Source organism: Malaclemys terrapin, chromosome 6, assembly GCF_027887155.1.
Source record: "Malaclemys terrapin pileata isolate rMalTer1 chromosome 6, rMalTer1.hap1, whole genome shotgun sequence".
Classification (NCBI taxonomy): domain Eukaryota; kingdom Metazoa; phylum Chordata; order Testudines; family Emydidae; genus Malaclemys; species Malaclemys terrapin.
Genome location: NC_071510.1, coordinates 124,590,061 through 124,616,035, shown reverse-complemented (window position 1 = coordinate 124,616,035; position 25,975 = coordinate 124,590,061). Strand labels below are relative to the sequence as shown.

General features: G+C 40.6%; 1 protein-coding gene across 1 annotated transcript in view; it reads left to right on the top strand.

The window, feature by feature from the left end:
• PIK3C3 (phosphatidylinositol 3-kinase catalytic subunit type 3) overlaps positions 1–25,975 on the top strand; it is a 142,164-nt gene that overhangs the window by 112,730 nt on the left and 3,459 nt on the right. The window contains exons 23-24 of the mRNA XM_054031823.1: positions 323–413; positions 22,423–22,548. Coding sequence (XP_053887798.1) covers positions 323–413; positions 22,423–22,548 — 217 coding nt within the window. The remainder of the gene's footprint in view (positions 1–322; positions 414–22,422; positions 22,549–25,975) is intronic.

Below are 25,975 nucleotides of genomic sequence, written 5' to 3'. Positions count from 1 at the left end.
CTGTATTACATAGATCTCCAGCTATATATTCCTCAATGTTTTTAGATGTTTAAAAGAAAAAAAAATGTATCATATCTGTGCTCCAGCTTTTGAGATACAAAGGTTAAAGTTTTCAGTGCAAAATAAACTGCACCATTGCATTCATAAAAAGAATACATACCCAACTAATGTGTTATGTACAAATAATCTCTTTTGAGCATTACCAACTCACATTGCCCAAGGCGGAGGTGGTGTGTGAGAAATGATTTAAATAAGGAAAAAGACTAATACAAGAGACTATTGTCCACAAAATGCTTCTTACTTATTCTGCTCTTCTCGTTAGGTATTCCAACTTGATCTTGAACTTGTTCTCCCTCATGGTGGATGCAAACATTCCAGATATTGCTCTTGAACCCGACAAAACTGTGAAAAAGGTAACCGCAAAACTTTATTTATTAGATAGAGTAAACAGATTGTGTACTTGATAATGTTCTTAAATAGCTCAGATAGGGCAATCTACATGTAATTATGACCTCTGGACTACTCATTCCCAAAATGATGGAGCTTGGGCAATTCATAGAATCACTGAAGTTAGAGATGGAAAATACCTATTGAGTCATCTAGTGCATTCACCTGCAAGCACAAGAATATTCGCTATTGTACACGTATTAGTCCATAATCCAGTTCAGTGTCCTAAATAATGGGGTTGTACCATTTAGAGGGACTATCATAGTTTAACTAATATGTATAAATAGATGGAGCTTCAACACATTGTGCACACAATCTGTTATGTTCATAAGAATGTAGAAATTGCCATGCTGGATAAGAACTGTGGTCCATCTAGTCTAGTATCCAGTGTGACAGTGACAAATGCCAGATATTTCTGAGAAAAGTGCAGGAAACCTCTTGGTAAATGTGAGAGAAACTACCGCCCTGTGAAGGTCTCTTCTTAATCCCCAGTAGCCATGTTAAATAATAGTAGATATTTTCCACTCCTGTAATGTCCATTGATTATCACAGGTTCTTTCCCAAGGCAGGCTACACATAAGTTTCAAACTAATAAGCAATACACACTGGTCAATATTATACCGCTATAGCAGGGATCAGCAACCTTTGGCCCGCGGCCCGCCAGGGTGCTTTGGCCCAGCCGGTTTGTTTACCAGCCGCGTCCGCAGGTTCGGCCGATCACGGCTCCCACTGGCCGCGGTTCGCCGCTCCAGGCCAATGGGGGCGGCGGGAAGTGGTGGCCAGCACATTCCTCGGCTCGCGCCACTTCATGAAGCCCCCATTGGCCTAGAGTCGCGAACTGCGGCCAGTGGGAGCCGTGATCGGCCGAACCTGCAGACATGGCAGGCAAACAAACCGGCCCAGCCGGCCACGGTGCTTACCCTGGTGGGCCGTGTGCCAAAGGTTGCCGATCCCTGCGCTATAGTGTCATCCTGCATCTGGCAAGCTTAAGGTTAGTTAGGAAGCATAAGAAACAGTCAGAGGTCAACACCCCACTAGTTAAATTGGTTTAATCTCTGAAGCATGAGTTGATGATATTGGTTTTTGTTTTGTTTTGTTTTTTTAAGTTACATTAACTGTTCTACCTTGGAGTATTCTAATTCATATAAATGTTAGTCCGGGGGGGGGGAGCCCATAACGTTATTTTAGGGGGTCACCTTACTTCTGTGCTGCCTTCAGAACCAGGAGGCCAGAGAGTGGCGGCAGTTGGCCAGGCACCCTGCTCTGAAGGCAGCTCCCCACCAGCAGCAGTGCAGAAGTAAGTGTGGCAATACCGTATCATGCCACCCTTACTTCTGCACTGCTGCCTTCAAAGCTGGGCGGCCAGAAAGGGTGGCTGCTGACTGAGGGCCCAGCTTTGCAGGCAGCAGCACAAAGTAAGGGTGCCAATACCATACCAGGCCATCCTTACTTCTGTGCTGCTGCTGGCAGAGTCTCTGCCTTCAGAGCTGGGCTCTCGGCCAGCAGCTGCCACTCTCCAGCTGCCCAGCTCCGAAGGCAGCTCCACCACCACCAACAGCAAAGAAGTAATGGTAGCAGTACTGCAACTCCTCCTACAATAACCTTGCAACCCCTTCAGACAATTCCTTTTGGGTCAGGATCCCTCCAATTACACCACCATGAAATTTATGATTTAAATAGCTGAAATCATGACATTTAAAATTTTTAAAATCCTATGACTGTGAAATTGACTAAAATGGACTGTGAATTTGGTAGGGCCCTAATTACGTTACATTGGTAGTGTAGGTAAATGTTGTTTGTTTGATAACCTCCACTGTAAATCAAGATATCTGTTGTCTTAGTTCTATGCAAGACTTCAATAAAAAGAATGTTAAAAGAAACTTATATTCCATATTTGTTGTCCTCAACAGCAGTTTTCTATCAGCATAGTAGGCTGTTGAGAGTTCTCCATATTGCAGAGAAAGTCAGAATTTTATTTTTAATGGACACTTTTTCATGTTTTAATATAACCAATGTTATCCAAATAATTGTTTTAAGTAGATTAAAGTTCACTGCATCATTAAGGGGAAAGATTTTTTTTTTTTTTTTAATGAAGTCACTGGACTTGGGGGATCCAAGAGGATTGTGTTCTAATTCCACTTCTGCCACAGGCTTCTTCTGTAACATCAGAGAATTAGCTCAATGTCTTTTTAGTAGGGCTGGCCGAAAAAGCACAATTCTGTTTCACACACAAAATCAAGGTTTCAGAACTTCTTGTTCTTCCATATTAGCAAGAAAAAGACCTTCTGAAATATTATGCTGAAAAAAAACAAGACATTTACCACAGAATAGCTGGTAGCCAAATGGTCTGAATTGGGCAGAGCAGGAACTTGAATTTAGGTCTCCAACATCACAAGTGAATTTCCTCTGACTGGGCTATATAAAGTTTCAAGAACCTATGGGTTTCTGGTGCAAGGTTTTTTTTGGGGGGGGGTGGGGGGAGGAGGGAGGTTGTCATTGACAGAAACAGTCATCAAGAAATATAATTGGCAGTCAGACCAAATTTCAAAAGTCTTGGTCCTTTTCTCATCTGAAGTCTTCAGGTTCTGACATACCACTTACTTTAATCTCATTCATCTCTGTCAGGAGTTCACTGTTGCTTGACTTAATAGTATTCATTCTCTCCTTGGACATTCTCTTGTGAGCTTCCTGACATTTCTTTTATCAAACTCACTCTTACAGTGTTCGTTGCCAATTAGGATTCAGCATTCTTGCTCCTTATTAATACTTTGGCATCTACATCTTTCATAAAATGCACTGTCCTGGGGTTTCTCCCTCCTAGCTGCCTCTTGCAGTAAAATACTAGAACTGAAACTGTACCCACAACCTATTTAATGCATACTTTAAAAGAAAAGCACATCAGTTCCATCATTTGAAATGCTGTTTTGTTGGGAAGGGAAATACAGTGCTTACAACTATCAGTTAAGCAAAAAAAACCTATGGTAGCAGGGCATATTAAAGTCGTCTTGTTTTCTCAGCACAGCAAGATATTCACCAGTTCTGTAAGATGGTCTGAATTCACTCTTGATATTCTCAAAAAAATAACTGTTCCTTTATTAGATTGAATTTATTTGTTCAATTTTGTTGCTACTTCTTTATTAATCACATTTTTCTTACATGGTTATTTGGGGGGTTGTTTTTTTTTTGGTCCTTGTATGTCAGCATTCAGGTTTTCAAACAGATTTCTATAGCTTCAAAACACTCTACTGCTTAGAAGCCAAGAGAACCATTCCTTCTCATGGATTTTTAATGATTATAGTTTTAAAATTACACTTTGAATTCACTACTAGATTTTGTGCGAGAATTCAATTTTCTAGAAGGATCCCATCATCTTTAAGGAAAATTTGAACCTACGTCCTCTCTTCAAGGCAGAAATTGGCTTTATGACCTACAAAAAATCTATAGTTCTATCCAAAGCTACAGTGACATTGATTTTTAGAGAGAGTCTATACTCTTGGTTTGTTGACTTCATTTTTACTTTAAGGAAAAAATAATCAGGCACCATCAGAAACATTATCATGGTACCCTGTAGAACATGGATAAATCACTGCTAGATTTAAGACAAGATTGTTGTTGTGGAAATACCTGTATTTCAATTACTAAACATGAAATGGCCGGTCTGACATCAGTTATGGGAGCTTTTTAATACTAATAACAAAGGAACTAGCTGTTTTACCTTTCTTATGTTGAGTGACAAGCTTGTTCAAAGTAATTTAACAAGATAATACTGTACCTCATTGTAAAGAATTAAATAATGTTTTCAGGTTTTCAGTTGATTTTTTTTTTTAAAGCTTTAAACAAAAAATCCATATATATTTCAAGAAACTCAAATTAGCTAAAGATCCGTTTTGGACTGACCTGTAAAATGAAATTACCTTTGGTGTCTGAGTAAAGTCAATAGCCATTTCAGCCATAATTTCACTTTCATGGAAGATTGAGGTGAAGATTTAAAAACATTTTATTTATCTAACAAATCCCCTCTGCCTCTTAATGCAGACGGAAGTTCGCAGCCAGCATTTTCTCATTTAGTACTGAAGTGAGTACTCAGATTCTGCTGTTCTCAGTTTTACAATGGCTATACTTTTAATGATGGGCTAGTGATTCAGCAGGGCTGCATTCAGACAGGAAAAACATGATTATCTGCTGGGTTGGCTGAAGTAATGAAGTAAACTCAGCAAGGAAATAATTTTTAGGTTAACCCTCTTTTAAACTTGAAAAGGAAAAAATATTTTTTAAACTATTTTGGTGATTAAACTATAATGAAATGTGTGGGGTTTAAGGGAAGTAAAATGCAATATTTTTTTAAAAGCTGATGCTCATAATCATGATGCAAGAAAGGCTTACTGAAGAGGGTTATATGCTTTAATTATTGTAATGAAGAATTCAGTTGCTATAGTGATCCAGCACACTGAAGTATTTTAGTAGACGCAACCATAATACTGTTAATATCAATGGGTGTAGATTGCTCTAACAATACTATGTTTATATAGCTAGAGATGGCGGAGACTAGAAGACAAAGGAACGTGTTTATCATTAGACATCTGAAATTAGTCTACTTTCCGCTAAAGCTAGTGGAGGTGAATCTAGGACTATATTATAGCTCTTGGTTTCCAGTGAACAATACATGTTGAGGGTGCAGGGACTATGAAGCTCACTGATGGAAGGAAAGATTTTGTTATACAAGCGTGTTTGTGACCAGAGAGATGTTTGACATCAAGTTAACACACCATGCTGCCAGATGGCTATGGGTTCAAGTCTAACCTGCAAACTTTGCATATTGAGCTGACAAAGAATACATTCTCAGAATATGTGGGAGGAGGTGGGATCGTGTACATGACGGCAGTAACCCATTTGGTATTCAGTGTAAGTGTGTAAGGTATCAGCGATCTCATATCTCTTATTTATTACTGGTTTGTGGGTGAGGACTTCACCAAAAATCCTTCTTTAGGTTTTTTTTCCCCAAAAAAGCTTCAGAATACTCTATTAAAAAAAAAAAAAAATCACCTGAATTAGTAGATCTTTTAAAACACCTCTCAATATAAAACTTACTTCCTTCAGCCTTGATGTTATGCTCATCATTATGGCACAATATAAAAATCAAAGGAAAACGCAATACAAATAAACTCCGAGGCTGCCATTTTTTACAGATTGAGTTTCCTTTCATTCTTGTACTTCACCGCCACCACCACCTTTCCATGAATAAACAAAGCACGTACTAAGAAGGTATATTTGCTGTATTCCCTGTAGGTGTATGCAGATGAATTGTGGGTACAGTGTCCCTTTTTCTTCTTGTTCGTGCAAATCAGGATGTGACACAGTTGGTTGACAAGGAGCTGCATGAAAGCAGATTCCATGGAATGAAATCAGTCTTTGATTTTACTATGGTAATAGTGAAATAATACAATATTTGGGAGGGCAGGAGTTAATTTAAGTAGACTTTTTTTTTTTCAGAAAATACTTTTTTTGAGATTAACAGTTGATGGTCACTAGAGATGCCCTTTAATTGAGAAACCAGAGGTTCAAAAAATGACCCTCTAAACCATAGTTAGCACCGTATACATGATATTTTCCTTCTCACCGGCAAAAGCCTAAAGAATTAAGAGGAAAAGATCCGCAAGCTGAGATTTGGACAGCAAGGCAAGCTCTTTATAAATTGAGGCTGCTTTCTCCAAAGAATCATCTTCTTTCCTGTAGCATGTGTTATATCTCAAGGAACTAGCTGGCAGAATGTAATTTTATAATCAACCTTCAAATCTAACTGAAAGCAAATTGCTCAGATATCACTTGAGTCCGATAGCTGTGAAATATGTGAATAGGGAAGAAAAAATGGAAGTAGCAGCATGTGTCATGTACAGCTTTCTGTAAAATAAGTATAGATTACACCTGTTTGACATGGTTTATGGCACAGGATGGAGCAAGTGAAGCACGGCTTCCTGCCTACCTCATCTGTGAAGATTCTTTTGCATTCTTTATTCAGAGAGGAAGATATAGTGCCAAATTGTGACTTTTTCTGTTTACCAAGATAGGAAAACTGTACGAATTATCAGGTGCTATGGGTCTTGAACCCTGGCCTGGCTGAGTGAGAGCCTTGACCTCTGTACCACTGCACTGCAAAGTCAGATGAAGGGAGTGTAGCTAAGACCCCACTATCAGAGGCTATACCCAGTGACTCAGCTGGGTCAGGTGACTAGCAGCAGGCTCCTGATTGGACACCACTGGCTATAAAGCTTCCTGTCCCACCACCCCTTATCTGAGCAGCTAGTTGGTAGGTCTGCTGGTGACCAGACCCCTGAGATCAATGTTCTGCCTCTTTGCCTGGTTCCCACTTGTCGCTCCTGTTATCACTCTTTCTGACTGCAGCCTGACCCTTGGCATGACTTCTTACTCCAATTCTGTCTTAATCTTTGATTCCTACCCTTGGTGTGGCTCCTGACTCTGACTCTGACCTTTGGCATGTCTTCCGACTGCGGCCCTGAGTCCATCCTTGGCTGACCTTTAGGTCACACCACCCCATTAGGAGCCCTGACAGCAAATACAGAACTATATGGACTTGATTTTTCAAGCACCAACAACTTCCAGTGACTTCAGCTGGGGATGTGAATGCACAGTACTTCTGAAAATCAGGCCCTGTCTTTTTACTTATTTTCAATAACAACCGTCTTTTTCGGGTTCAAATCTCTGCAACAAATTGATGCTAACATAATTGAACAGTCTCATGTTTAATATCAGATTTAAACATTAAATTTTACATATTTTGTTGGTAGCACTTCAGAAAGTTAAATGAGCTCTTTCCAAGTCAAAATTTCCCCAATTTTCCAACTTTAAAAATATTCTGTTTCCATATATGTATTAGTACATGCCAGGCTGTTTCCCTCCTCAGGCTCAGGGGGAAAAAAAAGCTCTTTTGCTGCCCCTCAAATTTGTACAGGACTAAAACTAAATGTAGTGCATAGAAACACCTAGCCAATGGAAAGGTAAATCAGTGAAACTGGAATAGTGCCCCTCCCCACCTCACCCCCTGCAAAAAAACAAGCATGCAGCCTTGGGAGCACTCCTACGACTTCTAGTCTTGACTACAACTAGCAGGAAGTCTCAGCATTTGATAATATCAGATGCTTCAGCATGTGACAAATGGCTCTGAAGACCATAGTTGAAGACTAGCAGCCTTAATCTTTCTCGCCTCTGCTCTCCCCATCTTCTCCTCCCATCACTACTTACAAAGGAAACAGTCACAGGGACTGGCACCTGCTTCATGCTTCCCCACCCCTCTGCATGGAACTAGCTCGCAATGTGCCACCCCTAGTTGTAGTGCTTTCTAAAGACCCACTTTGCCCACAGAATGTCACACAATTAAAACTAGAATGAGAAGTAAAATAAGGGTCCCCAGTCGTCGTCGTTTCCCCATGTCTCCCCCCTTCTCCCCCCCGGCAAGGTAATCCCTTTTTTCTGAATCTTCTACTTTCTTTCTTTCTTTTTTTTTTTTTTGGTCTGTTTCTGCTAAATCTGAAGATTTCCAGAATAGGGACTGCCTTAAAATTATAATAATGCCTGCATCTATGATTTTCACTCCATGCATCTGAAGAAATGGATTTTTTACCCATGAAAGCTTATGCCCAAATAAATCTGTTAGTCTTTAAGGAGCCACCAGACTCCTCGTTGTTGTTTTTTAATCTATGTATGTTACGCTGCCATTGTATAACTAGTAATCATAATATAAATGCCTTTTTTTTCCTGCCAACACAGCTTGCTTTCAGTAAAATGCAGCTGCTACAGTAATTGCTAATTGTGGGGTGTTTTTTTCAAATGAAGCAATTCTATATATTTTTTTAATAATGATTGAAATCTGCAACCAATTTCAAAGCCAGTATCTCAAAAGCGGGGGTCGTCATTCTCCTGATATAAGGAGAGCGCCGCATTGTCACACTTAGAAAAACAATTTTTAAAAAAGCCTCCCATTTTCAACAGAACAGCCAGATGGCTTGTATATGTCCTTCATAACAAATATGACCTTTAAATTAGAAAACATCAGGGACCGGTGATTCATCGACACACAAAGAACTCAGCAAGCATTAAAGAATACAGTGCTCTAATTGACTGAGCTGTGCTTCAAATGTCCATTGATTACAGTAGATGTCACTATTGTTTCATTTATAGGCCAGGATATGTTAGAAAAGTCCCTCTGCCCCCAGCAAGCAGCTGTTAACTACAGTATGGGTAGTTAAGTATGTGCAGAAAGGCAGTGAGATTCAGGTGATTCAAGTGGAGCAATTTTCTTGCTGGAGAATATAATAATGCTTGGCACTTATAAAGCACTTTGCATGTTCAAATCCCTGTGCAAATATTAACTAATCCACACAGCACTTCTTTGAGATGAGTAGGAGAGTTTGTCAGAAAACAGGGAAAGGGGGAGGCTTTGTTTTTTTCATTGACATTTCACAGGTTGAAATTTTCTGCATCCATAGTGTGCCCCCATTTTGCAGACCGAAAAATGGAGGTCGGTGAAGTGATTTGCTTTAGGTTACAGAAGTTGCAACTGGCAGCCTAATCTAGTGCCCATTGAAGTCAATGGGAGTCCTTTGGTTCAGGAAAAACTAACTTATTAATAATCCTTCACTCTTGTACTTTGAGATCCTTGGTAAAAGGCAGTATAAAGTACTTTATCAATAACTAATTCTCTTATTACATCTGTGAGGCAATTAGGTGTTATACACATTTGATAAATAGATAAGCGCCAGAGATTCTCTGCTCTAACCACTGGACAGCGATTCATACCAATGAAGCAACAGATGTGAGGCATGTGATTTGCATTCGGAATGTTCCAGTAAGTCAGTACCATGCCACAAGTCAGCTGTAGTATGGCCTAAGAGATGGCTGACCTGTTGTGAATGGTAGGGAACATTACTACATTATAGCTGTCCGTGCTTCACTAACCTCCACTAATTAACAATCCACTAGTAGAAATTGGTAATCTGGAAGTAATGTTTGTTCTTGTGTTTGCTGGGGTGCCCAGATATAAGACTGCATGACACAAGGCACCTGGACAACACGAGAGGCCAGGATGCACATAAACATATTCGAACGCCGGTAAGCATGCAAAGTTTGCCAGGCATTCCTACCAACCATCCAGGACCGACACGTTCTTGTCATGTCAGACAACACCACTACAGTCTTCTGTGTAAGCAGGGGGGACAAGATCCTGAGCCATGTGTCAGAACGCTACATACCTTTGAGAATGGTGTATCACATACTATATTCTTTTGACAACAGCCTACCTATCCAGAACATGAAAGCCGATGCTTTTAGCAGAAACTTTGCCATCGACCACAACTGGGAGTTGCATGACTCTGTAATCACGGACATCTTTGGTGGATGGGGAAACCCATGTGAGGGATCCTTTCACATCCCACAACAATACCAAATGCACCCAGTGTTGTTCAAGGGGAGGGACTGGAACTCAATCACAGGGGGACGTCCTAGTCCTCAATTGGTCTGATCGGACAAATTATGCCTTCCCCCTTCCCCGCCCCACTACGAATAATCCACAAGATCAGATGGGAGAAAGCAACAACCATCCTGATCACCCCTTTCTGGTCTTGCCAAATTTGGCTACCACTTCTCTGCATGTCAAAGAACCGGCCACTCATGCTTCGGATGTTCCCAGAGCTACTGACCCAAACAACAGCAGACAACACCCCAACTCATACACTCTTCACCTGACGGTTTGGTTTTTGGATGACTCTCCACTAGTGCAGGAATGCTCTCTGGCAGTGTGAGATGTCCTCTCAAGCATCAGGAAGGAATCCACAAGACGTTTGTATCTAGCCAAATAGACACATTTGACTACCAGGGCTACCTGGCAGAACCTCATCCATGAAGCAGTGGGCATCCCACTACTCTTGGAATATTTCCTTTATCTGAAGGACTTGGGACTGGCCCTGAGTTCCATTAAGGTGCATGCAGCTGCCATTAGCGCTTTTCACCTGCCGGTGGACGGCCATTCAGTCTTCACCTATCCATTAACTGCATTGTTCTGGAAGGGCCTTCTATGAAAATACCCTCCCATTCAGCCTATTTCCCTCTCTTCCCTCCCCCCACCCCCACCCCGGGACATTAACCTTGTCCTCAGCTTGTTGACGTCTACCCCTTTGAACCTATGGCCTCATGGTCACTCTCTCCTTTCCATTAAAGTCTCTTTCCTCATCGTCATTAAATTGGCTAGGAGGGTTGGTGAATGGGGAACCATGATTGCTAACTCCCCTTTCGCCACTTTACATAAAGACGAAGTCTCTTTGACTTCCCCTCAAGTTCCTGCCCAAGGTGGTTTCCCATTTCCACCTCAATCAACATATACATTTACCTATCTTCTTCCCCAAGTCTCATGCCTCAAATGAGGAAAGAAGTCTTCACTCATTAGATGTTTGAAGGACATTGGCTTTTTATCTTGAAAGGACAAAACACTTTCGGAAATCTCCTCAGCTTTCCGTTGCCATAGCGGAGAGAATGATAAGGCAAGCCATTTCCAGCCAAAGAATCTCCCAAGTGTGTGTCAGGGTGCATTACACATTGCTATCTTGCTATCAATAATCGGGACAATCCCTACTTGAAGGGATTCGGGCCTATTCCACAAGAGTGCAAGCATCAGCTACAGCCACATTCCACAACATGCCCCTCGCAGACGTATGCAAGGCAGCCACGTGGAATTCGTTGCACACCTCTTCCACACACTATGCTCTAGTCCATGAATCCATGATGGATGCTTCGTTTGGAGTAGCAGTCCTGCATTCCACAGTCTCCTCCCACATAGGTACTGTTTGTTAATCACCCTCAGTGGAGTACAATAGGGACCATCACTCTGCAGACTGTTTTAATATTTCTAAAGGAGTCTGCACTTCCATTTGAAATTTTGTAGGGGGTCTGTAAATGAAAAAAAGGTGAAAACCACTGATCTAGAGGATGTTACTCAGTTCTAGGCACACAGATGTCTTAAGAGTGTCACTAGCTGACTTTGCAAGGAGTGATTCTGTATTCCAATGATCAAATTATTAAGTAGCTAATCGTAGTCAACACCTGCAGTGTTACTTAACCTTGCTGGAGGCACAGGTAGCAGCCAGCTTTCACAGTGACTGCCTTACAATTAGTCTGTGAAATAAATATCAATCAGAGAATTTAAGGAAAAAGGTTGTCATATGTACTATTCAGTCAAAATGTGAACACTGGTATCTTTTCTCATTTAACTACGTGGAGCATTCAAGCAGCTTTGGATAAGCATTAAATACTGATAACATGTTGCCCTAAAGAGCTAGCTCAAGTTTTGCAAAATATCTTGAAAATTTTAGGCTTGAACTCGCATCCCAGGTTACTAATCACTTTAGGCACAGTTTTGTTTTTTTGTTTTTTTTACAATGAGTTTGATTAACCATTGGCACAAACTACCAAGGCAAGTGGTGGATTCTCCATCTTTTGAGGTCTTGAGATCAACCTGGATCTCTTTCCTAAAGGTATGCTTTAGTCAAACACAAGTTATTAGGCTTAATGTGGGGATAATTGGGTAAAATGTAATGGCCTGTAATGTATGAGAGTTCAGATTAGATGATTTAGTGGTCCCCTCTGGTATCAAAATCTATTAACCTGTCTTCCCCAAATAATGGATTATCTTGTGGCTATGGCACAGCACTGGAAGTCAAATCTGTGGCAATGGGAAATATTCAATTCTTGCACAAAAATTTGATGGAGTGGGCAAGAACTATGCATTGGATTTGTTATTTTCTCTGTATTCCCTAGATTGTTCCTGTTTCTAATAAAGCAAAACAAATTACAAATTTAAACTAGTACACGTCATTTTGTATTAGATTGCATCAAATTAACTTTCCACAAACATGAAGAAAGGAGTCCCAGGTAGCAAACCTTTCATGGTCAGTACTTGTGGGACAGTATTCAGACTTTTAATTTTCTTAAAAGTAAAAGTAAAATGTTACATTTTAACACTATTTCCAGACACACACACTTGAGGTAGCCCTCTGTCCTAGTGGTATTGATCTGCACGGCCACGCATTCAGCTGGAATTCAGTACATTGAGAGCATGTTGCACAGGTGCTCCTGCACTAGCTTTGGCTTTCTGTGAACTTTTATGTGACATTCAACATGTTGGCTTTAACTTGCAAAGCCCTAAACAGTTTGGAACCTTGTCACTGAGCAAGTGCCTCTCTCCCTGCGTGATGCTGCCCCAAATGAGATCAATGGCAGTTTCTCAGCTGGAGAACATTTAATGCCTGCAAGAAGCAGCTGGTAGCAGATCACACCACATGAGGGTTGTTTGGCTTTGGAACTAGTTTTCCCTTCTTTTTTCCCCCAGAGCTCAGATTTGTTAAGCTACTGAGCAAGCTACAAAGCCAATCTTTTATCTCGGGCTTTTGGTGAAGATTTATGTGCAGTCAATCCTTTATATTGTTTATTAATATAAGGCTAGCCATCCTATACTGCCGCAGAGATTTTTTTTAATGAATTTGGAGAAAATAATTACATGTCTAGCCTACATCTCAGCTCAGGATAGCAGTGCTGCAGAGGCAACATGGTTAGCTCTTTGGGGAACAGAGGGATATATGTCGCTCATATGCAACTTCTCTGACTGGTTTAAGGATCAGTGCTGCCTGCCTTAAAAGGGAGTCCAGTCAAACCAGAAACAGTGCAATGTAGACCCTCAAATTGGTGATAGATAAGACTTATTTCTTTAACAATAGTGTAAATTATTTTCCCTGATAATTAACTGTATATTTCTTAAGCTTGCTAAGGAAAAGGAATCGTAGCAAAATAACTAATACTTTAATGTCTTAGTATGTATAAGCTTGATGAATCGAGAAATAAACTTACATGCCTATGGAACCAGCAGGATGTGTGAAATGTGTTCTCACTTCTTTTGTAAAACGCATTTGAAATTTAATTATATGACACTGTTTACTTCCATCCACATTCAAATCATTTGAACTACAGGTAAACTATTCCCAATAGCAATAACTCGGACATCATTTCTATAGTTGACCCAGAATTTCCAACTAAGTGTGGCTTAGGCCATGTTAAAACAAATATTGTATGAAATCTTTCTCTGTCGGACAAAGTAGAAAGAGGCTTTGTTTGACGCTCTATCCGCAGTTTCGCCAATTGCTGTGGAACCTGTTTGGTGCAGAAGTAATGGAATATCGAAGAGCTCTGGCGCATATTAGTTAAAACAAATCTTTGTCCAGCATTGCAGTGCTTCCTAGCCCTGTGCTGGGTCACTGGCTCAGAGAAGATTTTGAGGGGAGTATCACCTACTAAATCTCCAATTCCATCTCCTGTAGCATTTTTGTTTCTTGGATGTCTCCCAACCATTTACTGATCAAGTCTAACCCAGTTTTGTCTGAGATCTGTTGAGATCACATAGCAAAGTGGCTTTAAGATTATATTGCAATTTTCCTTTTACTTTCTTTGGTAGCCAGCGGAGCTCACATTTCAGGTGGGCCTGCAATGAACAAAACAAAGATATGAGATTTTTTTTGCCCTCTATTCATTTCCTTCATGCGTTGAATTTAAATAATGAGCAACTACTTCTGTTTGTCTCCATGCCTTCATCCATGCTATCCCTTGCTCACAAAAGGACCTTCCTTACTTCATCTCCATGGCCTGTCTCCTCCCCACAGTCAGGTTGCTTGTGAAGACTTTAAGAAACATACTTCCATTGCCATGCTTGAGGGTAACTGGAGTATAGCTTTCTTGTCATAATCATATGTATTTGTTAACGTAACTGTTTATTTGTTCTCTTCCCCCTACCCGTTGTCTGTTCTTGAGACGAAAATTGTGACTCTTCTGTATTTGGAAAATCCCTAGCACACACTGGGTGCTACCAAAAATAATTTTATTATTAATTTACCAAAAGTACAAATACAGTTAAATAGTGGGAAGACTTTAAGTCCTTTTTGTTCTGTATTTGTACAGTGCCTGGCACAGTGGAGTCTTGGTCCATGGCTAGGGCTGCTAGATGCTACAATAATATAATAACTTAAAGCCTTAAAAGACAATCAATCATTTTTTATCAAACCTTTTAATCTTTGTCCAAGCTTCTCATTCTAGAACATATAAATAGCGATAGGCAATATTCATATGGAAGTTTGTTTAATTTGATTCAATAGAAAAGTTTAATTTTTAATCACACCTCTGTGGAATCTAGGCAAAGAAATCCAATCAGACATATCCTGTACATTTTAAGCAGAGGATGTTCCTTTCTCTTTGTGAGTGGCCGCCAACCAGGAATAACTTTAAAAGCAGACAGAGGAGAGTTGGTGTCATTTAAATTCCAAAAATGAGGTTGTATATAAATTGCACAAGGTTAACTTCTTTGTTTTTAATGTCTCTGTGATAGGCGCTCTGTTTGTGTGTTTCAGATATGAAACGCACAAATTCAAGTATTTATTATTTCCAAAATAATCTGATCTGAAACTCACAAATCTCTTCCCAGTACTACCTGTTCTTTGAGAAACCATGGGTTACTTTGCTACTGAGAGATCAGAAGTGTAACACCTTAGTATTCGTTTTGTTATAAGAGCCATAAGTCAATGTTCATTAATCTTGCTTCTGGTACTACTGCAACTCAAGAAATAATTTGTCATTTCCTGATATTCCTTCTCACCTAGGTTGTAGCAGTCATTTTTTATCGCAGCACTGAAAATCTGTCATGCAAGGATCTAGTGCTCACAGCATTTGATCCTATTGTTAATAGCAGTCTAATTTTAATCTAACTGTAGCAGAATTGGTATATTTGAACAGAAATGTGTGCCAGTCTCCTCTCTAGAAAGGCAATAAATATTTAATAGTCATTACCAGCATTTGGCTGATACAGCATCTTAACATCAGTAGCTTTAAGGCTCTCAAAGAGGACATTCTTCTACAAGCAGATTAAAAGATGGATAGAGTAAGTGCTTGATTACAAGAATTGCGCAAAGCAGTTTAGCGTTACAGGGGTTTCATTTTTTCTTAGATAAATGTAGTTAACGTTTTTCCTGAAGTGTCCTCATCATACCCCTGCACTGATTCAGGAAGGTACTTAAGCATGTGTATAACTGTAAGCATTACTAGTCTCAGTAAAGTCAATTGGGGACTACTTCCGTGTTTAAAGTACCTTTCTGAATAGGGATCCTAGTGGTTTGGTAAAAGTTGAAACTGTACAATATCAAAAATAAGAGGCTTATAATTTAGAAAAAAATGTTTGGATTAGGCAAGTTATAATCGTATACATGACCAATTGCTATAGGGATTTTATGTTACAGAGCAATGAGTGAGTGATCTTTGTTTTCAACTCTTCATTGTGATGAATATGTGCATGATGGGTTGTCAATTGTATAAATATGCCTGGGGATGAAGGTGAAACTGTTTTTTCTTCTGATTCTTTTGGTCTTGCTGTGCCTTCATAAATGGGGTGACACTGATTGAAAGACATGTAGTATTAGCCTAAAAACATACATTTTGCTCATCTGGTTTTTGCTTTTTTCTTATTTTCTCTGAACAGTTTGAACATTTTTTTCCAATAATAGGTTTACTTATTAGCCTACTTTTTTCTCTTTCTTTTATATTTCTGAGATCTATCACTTTTTCTGGCCTCTGATTACACCCACATTTTATACCCAGAATTCAGTTCTAGAGCGCTTCAGGAAATTGGGTGGAGGGGGAAAAGATGTATTCATATCTTATAGTGATGATATATTTTCTGTTCCATCACTAGGGGAAATACTAAACACCAACTATTAAATTAATATTTAGTAAATATTTTTGACTTGGTAACTTGCACTCAGGAATATTAAAAGAACTGGCCAAAGAGTTCTCTGAACTTTTGATGTTCATTTTTCACACATTTTGGAACTTCTTCAGTGTTCCAGAGGATGGAAAACAGCCAATGTGCCAATATTTAAAAGGATGACCTGGATAATTATAACTAGTTAGCACAAAATCAGTCCTGGGTAAATTCATGGAAAGACTGAGATGGGATATAGTCAATAAAAACTTAAAGGATGCAAAGCAACATGATTTTAGGTAAAATGGGTCTTGTCAAACTTGATGTTGATTTTTGATGAGATTAGAATTTTGTTTGATAAAGGTAACACTTTTTATATAATAGACTTTTGTAAGTCATTGACTTAGTCTTGCATGGCATTTGGATTGAAAAAAGTAATATTATACAAAATCAATGAAGCCTATGTTAAATGGGTTAAAAACTGGTTAACTGCTAGAGATAAAAAGGTAACTATAAATGGGGTATGTCTAGTGGGTTACCACAGAGAATTGTTGGGTCTTTGTTGTTCAGTATTGTCATCAATGATTTGAAAGAAAATATCAAATCATTGCTGATAAAGCCTGCAGAAGAGACAAATTTATAGTGGTAAATAATGATGGGCTCAGATCAGTTATACAGATGATCATATCAGTTTGTACAGAGTGCTTATTTGAACAGCATGCATTTTAATAAAGCCAAATGCAAGGTCATACATCTAGTAACAAAGCATGAAGGTCACACTTACAAATTGCAAAACAGTGTCCTGCAGTGCAGTGATTCTGAAAAGGACTTTGGGGGGGGGGGGGGTAATGGTGGCTAATCAGCTGAACATGAGCTCCCAGTACGATGCTGTAGCTAAGTGGGCAAACATGATCATGGGTGTATAAGCAGAGAAATATAAAGTGGGAGTAGGGAAGTAATATCTCTGTGTCCAGTTCTTATGTCCAGTCTTTAAAAAGGATGTTGATAAATAGGCAAGGATTCAGAAAAAAGTTACTGAAAATATTCAGTCTTGCGAACAAACATATAGGGAGAGACTTGAGAAGTTCAATATATTTAGGTTATCCAAGAAAAGGTTAAGAGATGAGTTGATCACAATCTATAAGTACCTATATGGGAAAGGGATATCTTATAATGGACAGCTCTTTAATCTAGCAGAAAAAGTTGTGATGAGATCCAGCAGTTGAGAGCTGAAGCTGGACAAATTCAGACTAGAAATAAGACAGTATTTAAATAATGAGTATAATTAATGACTGAAACAACTTACCTAGGGACATAGAGGTTTCCCTGTCTCTTGAAGTCTTTAAGTGAAGACAGAATGCCTTTCTAAAAGATACACTTATAGCTCAAAAAGTGATGTGCTTGTACAAAAATTCCTGGGGTTCTATGACTTGTATTTTGCAGGAGGTCAGACTAGTGATTATGATGGTCCATTTTGCTCCTAATATCTATTAATTAGATGCACAAGTGCTTGTATTTGTTACCCAACATTCTTTAGGACCACAAAATGAAGGGGTAAATTTGTACCACCAAAATGAGAGACTGAACCTCAGTCCTTTCAAAATTTACCCTGTAGGTATACGTTCAGTCAGATTGTTCAGTCACCCTGTGAAATTGCTACTTGGAATTTTAAACAGCGGGGTTGAGTGGTAGTGGTTAGAAGAGACTGCGTATTAGACTCTTTGGTTTTATTCTCAGGTGTACTGACTCGCATGAACTTGGATAAGTCACCTGAGGAAATTTTAGGCCACCTGTACAAGGGGCCTGATTTTTTCGGAGGTGCTAAGCACACACAGTTACCGATGAAAGCTACTGGGTGGTCAGCACATGAGAAAAATAGGCTAGATATTTAGGTGACTAACTTTAGGGACTCCCTTTGAAGATGTTGGCCTCAAAGCTGTTCACTCTGCACATCTGTGAAATGGTCATTTTAACCCAGCTGTTGTGAAGCTGCTTAAATGCCTCCAAAGCACTTTAGGTTCCCTGGCCACTCAATGCTATTGAAAAGCAAGGTCCTGTTTGCTAGTGTACCTAAGCTGTTGCCAGCTGAATTAAAGCAAAGGTTTGAATATAGGGGAGGCGTGTCTGTGCTTGAAAGACGCTTCTGCGATTTTGCCATCTTGACAAGTGCTGAACAATTCTTAAGGAGATAGTCTCCATTTATGAAAAGCCATTGATTTCACCTTTATGAAATCTATATAAGTCAAGGCTTTGCGTGACGTTGGGAAAAGAAAGTTTTTACCCCAAAAAATTGATTTTGAGACGCTGCTATAATAGTCTGCCTATTGCCCCCTTAGTCTGTTCTTCCCAAGATATACGTCTCAAGGGGAGTTAAGGAAATATTAAAGGACATGGATATATCCTTCAGATAAAGTAATTGACACAGGCAGTATTCTTTTCCAAAACAAAATATCTTTGAGTTGATGTAAACAATAATCCCTAATACAGTCTAACCTAAAATACTAAATGAAACCATGAGACACAATCCCTTATTGCAAGTTAAAGAGCATTCAAACTACAATTGTATATAATGTAAATGATTCTAAGCAAAGCGATTTGTTACAGGTGGCAGTTTGTAACAAATCGCTGACAGCAGTTCTTAAATTGCTTTAAAGTTTAAGTAGATATGTTGCAATTAATAATAGAATTTTATGCATTCTTATAAACACACACACAGACACGCTAACCCTATATACCATCCTACACTATACCTGTACTCTAATTAAGCGAATAACAGGTTTACTTTATAAATCCTTTTGGTATTCCTTTAAAAACCTATTGCTGCAGTTTGTGGTCAATCAACTTTACTCCACTCCGATTTCCTTCTTTCTCTTTGTCTCTCTGCAGCAGCTTTTCTGGCTTCTTTCCATCAGCTTTTTCTCCGGCTCCTTTTTCTGGCTTTTGTCTTCTTCCGATCGTCTCTCTCTCTCACTGACTCAGGCTCAGACTCCTAAACTGCCTGCTGGCAGCTGGCCTTTCGTGCTACATTGTAGCTACATTTGTTGCTCCCTCCCAATATAACTTTATATTTTTAGAAGTAATTATCTCACGCACAGGTGCACAGTATCAAGCATTACTTCAAAGAGTTCGGATTGACAGCTCTGACTTTAAAACAAGTTCTGATCAGCTAACTGACCTCTCTGTCACCCCTTACTGCACATGCTCAATAGCCACCAATCTTGCACATGCTCACTGTTTTCATTCACCTCAGAGCTGTGAGTCTGCCTTTCCACACACACATATATACTTGGCTTTTTGCCAGGGCACCATTTTAGAAATCCTAGGTTTTCACTGAGCATGCTCAGGGTGTGTAGTCTTCATCTCAGGGCGGAGTGAGTTTTGCTTATTCAGAATAGAGATAAGAAAAACAAAGTGGAGACCGGAGAATTTCTCTAATAATAAAAGCTAGACACTTTGCTGTTTGTCCTTAATTATGATGCTCTCAGCTAGGGTTCCCATATTTCCTCATTTAAAAAAAGACACTCCACGGGGCCCTGGCCCCGCCCCCTTCCCCGTCCCTTCCCCAAAGTCTCCGCCCCCTCCCCGAGCGCCCCGCATTCCCCCTCCTCCCTCCCAGCCGCGAAACAGCTGCCCAAGCGTTACCGGCTTCATGGTTTGCCGGGCATCCTCCAGACCCTGCCCCCGGCTGGGCGCTTCCCCAGCGCAGCCGGAGCCCGGATGGGGAAGCACCCGGCCAGGGGCGCAGAGTCTGGAGGTCTGGGGTCTGCCCGGCAAACCGTGAAGCCAGTAGCGCTCAGGCAGCTCGGCTCTTCAGCTACACCGAGCTGAGGTGTCTGGGAGGAGCAGCAGTAGCCGCCATGGGGGAATCCGCCTGCAGCTCGCAGCCTGCGGGAGCCGCAAGGTAAGTAGGGGACTGGGGCAGGGATGCCGGCAAAGCTATTTTCCTGGACATGTTCGGCTTTTTGGCAATTCCCCCCGGACGGGGATTTGAGGACCAAAAAGCCGGACATGTCCGGGGAGAAAACGGACGTATGGTAACCCTACTTAACTGCCCCCCAGGACTCCACCCCCTACTTAAGCCTCCCTGCTTCTTGTCCCCTGACTGCCCCCTCCTGAGACCCTCCCCCCATCCTAACTGGCCCCCTAGGACCCTACCCGCTATCTGTCCCCTGACTGCCCCAACCCTTATCCACCCCCCCACCCCCAGACAGACACCAGGGACTCCCACACCCCATCCAACCCTCCCCCTGCTCCCTGTCTCTTGACTCCAGAACCTCCCTGCCCCTTCTTCGACCCCCTGGCCCCCTTACCGTGCCGCTCAGAACAGCGTGTCAGGCTCCACGCGCAGCCCGACACGCCGCGCTCCCCCACAGAGCGCACAGCCCGGTTCCCGCCCTCGCAGAGTGCTGCGGAACGGCGCGTTGGACAGGGGGAGGAGCTCCAGACTGCCGGAGGCCCGTTGCAAACAGCTGGCTGGCTGCGAATGCAGGAAGGGGGAGGGAGGGAGAGAGAGGGAGAGAGAGGAGGGGAGTGATCTCAACTGCAGGGGAGAGGAGGGGGAAGCGGAGGATGGGCTCTCTCTGGCTGCTGGAGCCCCATGCAAGTGGCGCCATCCGGCCGGCCGCCCTGTCAGCGGCACGCACTCTGCATGGGGAGGGGAAGTCCAGACATTTACCAAATTCCCCCCGGATGTTATTTTTAACTGAGAAAAGCTGGACATGTCCGGGGAAATCCGGACGAATGGTACCCTATCTCAGCATTTAGTTTGTGTACAATTTGTAAGTACTGGGCAAAGTACTGCCATTTTTGTATCATATTTAAAATATGCTGCTGTCAAAACAACAAACGAGGTAAGAGTAGCAATGTCTCCAATCAACTGTTTACATATGAAGGATGTAATCTGAGTTAATCAAATTCTCATCTACCATATGGAGATTGGTCTTCATAGGAGTGATGTGCTCATCCTTACACTGATTCCATATTCTTTACTTAATTGCCTTACAGTTTCAAAAAGACAATTCATTCTTAATTTAACTTTAGGCAAAAGGAACTTCGCAGGCTTTCAACAACTATTAGGACCATCCAAAATACACCGCTACCTCGATATAACGCGACCTGATTATAACACGAATTCAGATATAACGTGTTAAAGCAGTGCCCGGGGGGGCGGGGCTGCGCACTCCATTGGATCAAAGCAAGTTCGATGTAACGCAGTTTCACCTATAACGCGCTAAGATTTTTTGGCTCCCGAGGGCAGCGTTATATCGAGGTAGAGGTGTATTTCAGCTGCGTTTTTGCAATAAAACAAAGAGCTTTTGCTCGCCCACATGTAGAGATTAAATCTGATGTTTCTCATAATGAATGCTACGCTTACTTACAACCACTGTTTATGTAGGGTCTTGTAGTGGCACCCATTGCTCTACCTGAGCACCGAGTAGGCTGCCAGTTTTAAAACTTTGTGTTAATAGATTGGCCATTTCACCAAAATCAGATTTCCAAAACGATTTTTTTAATTTGATTTCGGTTGTTGGGAGAAATGACTTTTGCTTTGGAATTAGACTATTGTAACACCTCCAGACCCTGGTCGTCGGCAGGCAGGATCAAACTGGGGATCTCTGGAGCTTAGTGCATGAGCCTCTACCGCATGAGCTGAAAGCCAACTGCTTCTTCGCTAAGGCAGTAGAACAGACTCATTTTATATCTCTCTCTACGTAGTCTCGGTGCCACTGGATGGGACAGAACACCACACCCAGAAGGTGATTCAGCAATAGTATTTTCTTTCTATTTTAAATATGGATGGTCTTTCAGATGTTTTCCCTTCACCCTCCGGCCAAGAAATACATACAGAATGATAGGATTGAATTCTTCTGCCCATAGATACTTGTCCACAGCTTAGTTGTGCTTAGGGTTGCCAACCCTTCAGGATTGTGCTGGAGTCTCCAGGAATGAAAGATTATTTTTTAATTAAAGATAATGTTGTGATGAAACCTCCAGGAATTCATCCAACCAAAGTTGGCAACCCTAATTGTGCTGAGTCCAGTGGCAGCTGTGTGTGCTGCTTGGAAGATGGAATTTTCCTTGTTTCTATATAAATACAGTAAAAATGGAATTCTACAATTACAGGGCCAGAGTTTTCTTTCTGTACAAAAGGGCTGATCTTTCTAATCTCTTCCTACCAGGTGCAGGACAAGTTCCGTTTGGACCTCTCTGACGAAGAAGCTGTACATTACATGCAGAGTCTAATTGATGAAAGTGTCCACGCTCTCTTTGCAGCTGTAGTAGAACAAATACACAAGTTTGCTCAGGTAAGATGCTACAGATTGATGGGTTGTCTGTGGCCTCATGGTGAAAAAAGGGGTAGAGAGAGTGACTGACTCTGGGAACAGAGAGATGAGCGTTTTGCCAGCCTATGCTTTGTTAAAGAATTTTGAAGTGGTTAAAAGGTGAGTTAAGTTCAGAGCAGCTGCCCGAGTGATCAATGAGATTGCAGAACCTTAAGGCAAAGCAGTATTTGTAATTTTGCATGGTCAATGGCTCGACCAGGAGAGAGAGAACTTTTAAGGACCTGCCAGCTCACATTTTAGCAAGTTAAGGATTTCCCAAGAGTTTAGCTTTGAAGTGTATTTATTTTTAATTTTCTGCCTATGTAGTAAAGATTTGGGATCTTAAACAGCTTTAAGATTCACAGTTCACAAAACATTATGAGTTAGTGTCCTTTGTATTGTTTATACATTACAAAAATTAAATCAATAGAAATAAAGTTCAAAAAAAGCCATCTTCTGTCCATTATTCCTCTGTTAAATATACTGTGTGGTTACATTTCTCTTGTGACCAGCAGCCCCCTGTCTAGGTGTGTCTTCTGCGGCAGGCTTCAGAAGCGGTAGAAAGCTGTGTTCAGCTGGGGACAGCCTTCTTAAAGACATGCCCACAAAAAAGTCTTCTCTTTGCAGGAGCAACCGGGCAGCTAAACTCTTGATTTAGAGAGTGCTGCTCAGTCTTGCAAGTAGTGTGTTTTGGCAAGCTCTGCATGGGTGGGTCCTTAGGGGTAAAGTCTACCTGTTGGACAGAGCTCTGTGCTGTCTCTGAATCCTGCAAGAGAAGGATCTGCCATTCCTGAGCATGATATCGCCAAGAAGTGAAATTTTAGCAAGTAAGGCTAAAGTCCTCATTTTCCTACTCTTGCTTCAGTTCCCCCACAACTACTGACTCTTGTTGCTGGTGGCTTTTATTGCTGGCTTCTAAATAGTGTATTCCAACTAATTATCTTTATAAAGCTCTGAAGCCTCCATGGGGGAATATTCTCCTTCTCCTCTATCATTTTTAATATCAGAATGCACACTTCCTTATGTGAAGAATGAAATTTTAGCCACATAAAGTGTATGTGCTAATGCTACTGTAGTCCATTGTGGGTGTGATGAGATGACTAATATCATTGTGCAATAAAATGATATTCACAAAAGCATTTTAATTCATCTTTGAGAGCATAATGTTTTTCTGACTTGTCTAGCTCACTTTTATCAGGGAGTTGTTTAAGACATTACACTGCCTGTTGGTCTTAAGTATTAGTCTTATGAGGAGACTTGCAATTCAGAGAAGAATCACGAAATGTTGATCTCAAAAAATCCAGTCAGGCTTCCAAATATTTTTAGAAAAAATTATTTTCCAAAAGAATGATCAAAATCAAATACAAACTGTAATTGTCAAGTGAGGACTGTTTCTATGGCTATCCTTTCGGCAGAAGATCTTCCACTTAATTCTCTTTTTGATGCAGACTCGTATCTTTCATTTTCAAGTAGTGTGTTACCCTAGAGCAGGGGTAGTCAGTTATTTTTTGTCAAGGTCCAAATTTCTTGGTCAAGGTATAGTTAAGGTCCAGACTCAAGAAAATAATGATAAAAAAAAAATAACGATAATAAGTAAATACAAAGATTTTGGGGTCTGTTCAAAAGCGTCTGGCTGTCAGAATTTGGCCCATGATGTGCCTATTGACTACTCCTGCCATACAGATTAAACAATATAAGCTTAACTTAATAAATGTGTTTTTTAAGTGAAGACTATTTTTATATGTGAACAGAAGGAAAATGCTGAGAAAAAGAGAAATCTTTCATATTTGTACTCGGTCACTCTAGGTTATTGTGATTACTAGGTGTCCGGCAATGATTGATTTATTGTAAGAACTGAGTTCAGGGCCCTAAGAGTACAAGTATCAAGAAGCTATCCCCTTAAGTTAAAACATTGCACACTTTTCTTTTCTTTTTTTTTGGGGGGGGGGGGCAGGGAGGGTGACTAAAACACTGATTTTGATTCTGAATGGACCCACATAGGTGTAAACAGATCTTTCTTTTTTTTTTTTTTTTTTTTTTTTTTAAGTTAAAGAATTATGCTAGCCCTTTTCTAGACATGTCTGTGATAGAAGTTCATTTGTCTTAGATGGCTGTCAGTATTTCCCAGCTAGGTGCTAATACATTTTCCAAGCAGCACTAATAAATCAGAGTTTGCAGATTTGATCTTGGTCATCCATTTTTTTTTTAAATTAGACTTGTTCATTCATAACTATTTTCTTCGTTTACCCACTGTTTTTAAATTGCAGACATGTTTGATGTTAAAGCATTTAAAAGCTGGCTTAAGTTGTATTGAGTAGGCCCTAGGGCTTAGCAGCACACACCCAGTTTTCATATTGATTGTAGGGCTGTACCCATAAGAGCGCCTGATTCAGGAAGCTAATGGTTTCTAATAGGATGAGACGTATATAGACTGCTGCTTTGTCCTCCACCCTGTTACTATGCCTACATACTGAAGCATATAGTGGAACTGATTCTGTGGGTGTAAGGATTATAACTGTCCCAAATTTGAGCAGATTTTCACAGGAATGGCAAAAGGCACATTCCTGACACAAAAGCCACCTCTGCCAAATTTCAAGTCCCTTTTCCATTGTGTAGGGCACACTAGAGCTCCAAAGAAAAACTGGTCGGAATTTTTAACGTGTGTGTAACAATGCAGTTTTACCTAACTTAGTTCTTGGAAATGGCTGAACAGTTTTGGCTAAATTTTTCAGCCCAGATAGTTAGTTTTGTCAAAATTATAAGCAAAATACAATAGTCCCTTCTAGCCTTGGAATCTGTGAAACTGAACTGAAAACGAATTCTTACAATGGGAAATGTCAGGCACCCTTAATCGGCAGTGTTACCAGTCCCATCTCTAATTCCGAGCTCCATATTTCTCCTAGATTCAGTATCTAGATTTTCCCAAGGTGAGTGGTGTTAGCCTTTGCATGTAAACAGACTTAGTGCTGAGTAGGCACTGGAGTATACTATTTTTTAGTGTTTTGTAATACATAGGGAGTTCTAAATGTAGGACAAAATTCCTGCCACAGTTGGTCTGAACCACATGCCCCAAAGCTGCAGACTTAACTGAAAGCAGGTTAAAAAGTGTTCCTGTCTTTAACATTCAGATGTTCACCTCTCAATGGGGTCCAAACCCCAAATAAATCCGTTTTACCCTGTATAAAGCTTATACAGGGTAAACTCATAAATTGTTCGCCCTCTATAACACTGATAGAGAGAGATGCACAGCTGTCCCCCCGCCCCCCCTCCCCCCCGGTATTAATACATACTCTGGGTTAATTAATAAGTAAAAAGTGATTTTATTAAATACAGAAAGTAGTAACAGACAAAACAAAGTGAATTACTCAGCAAAATAAAATAAAACACGCAAGTCTAAGCCTAGTACAGT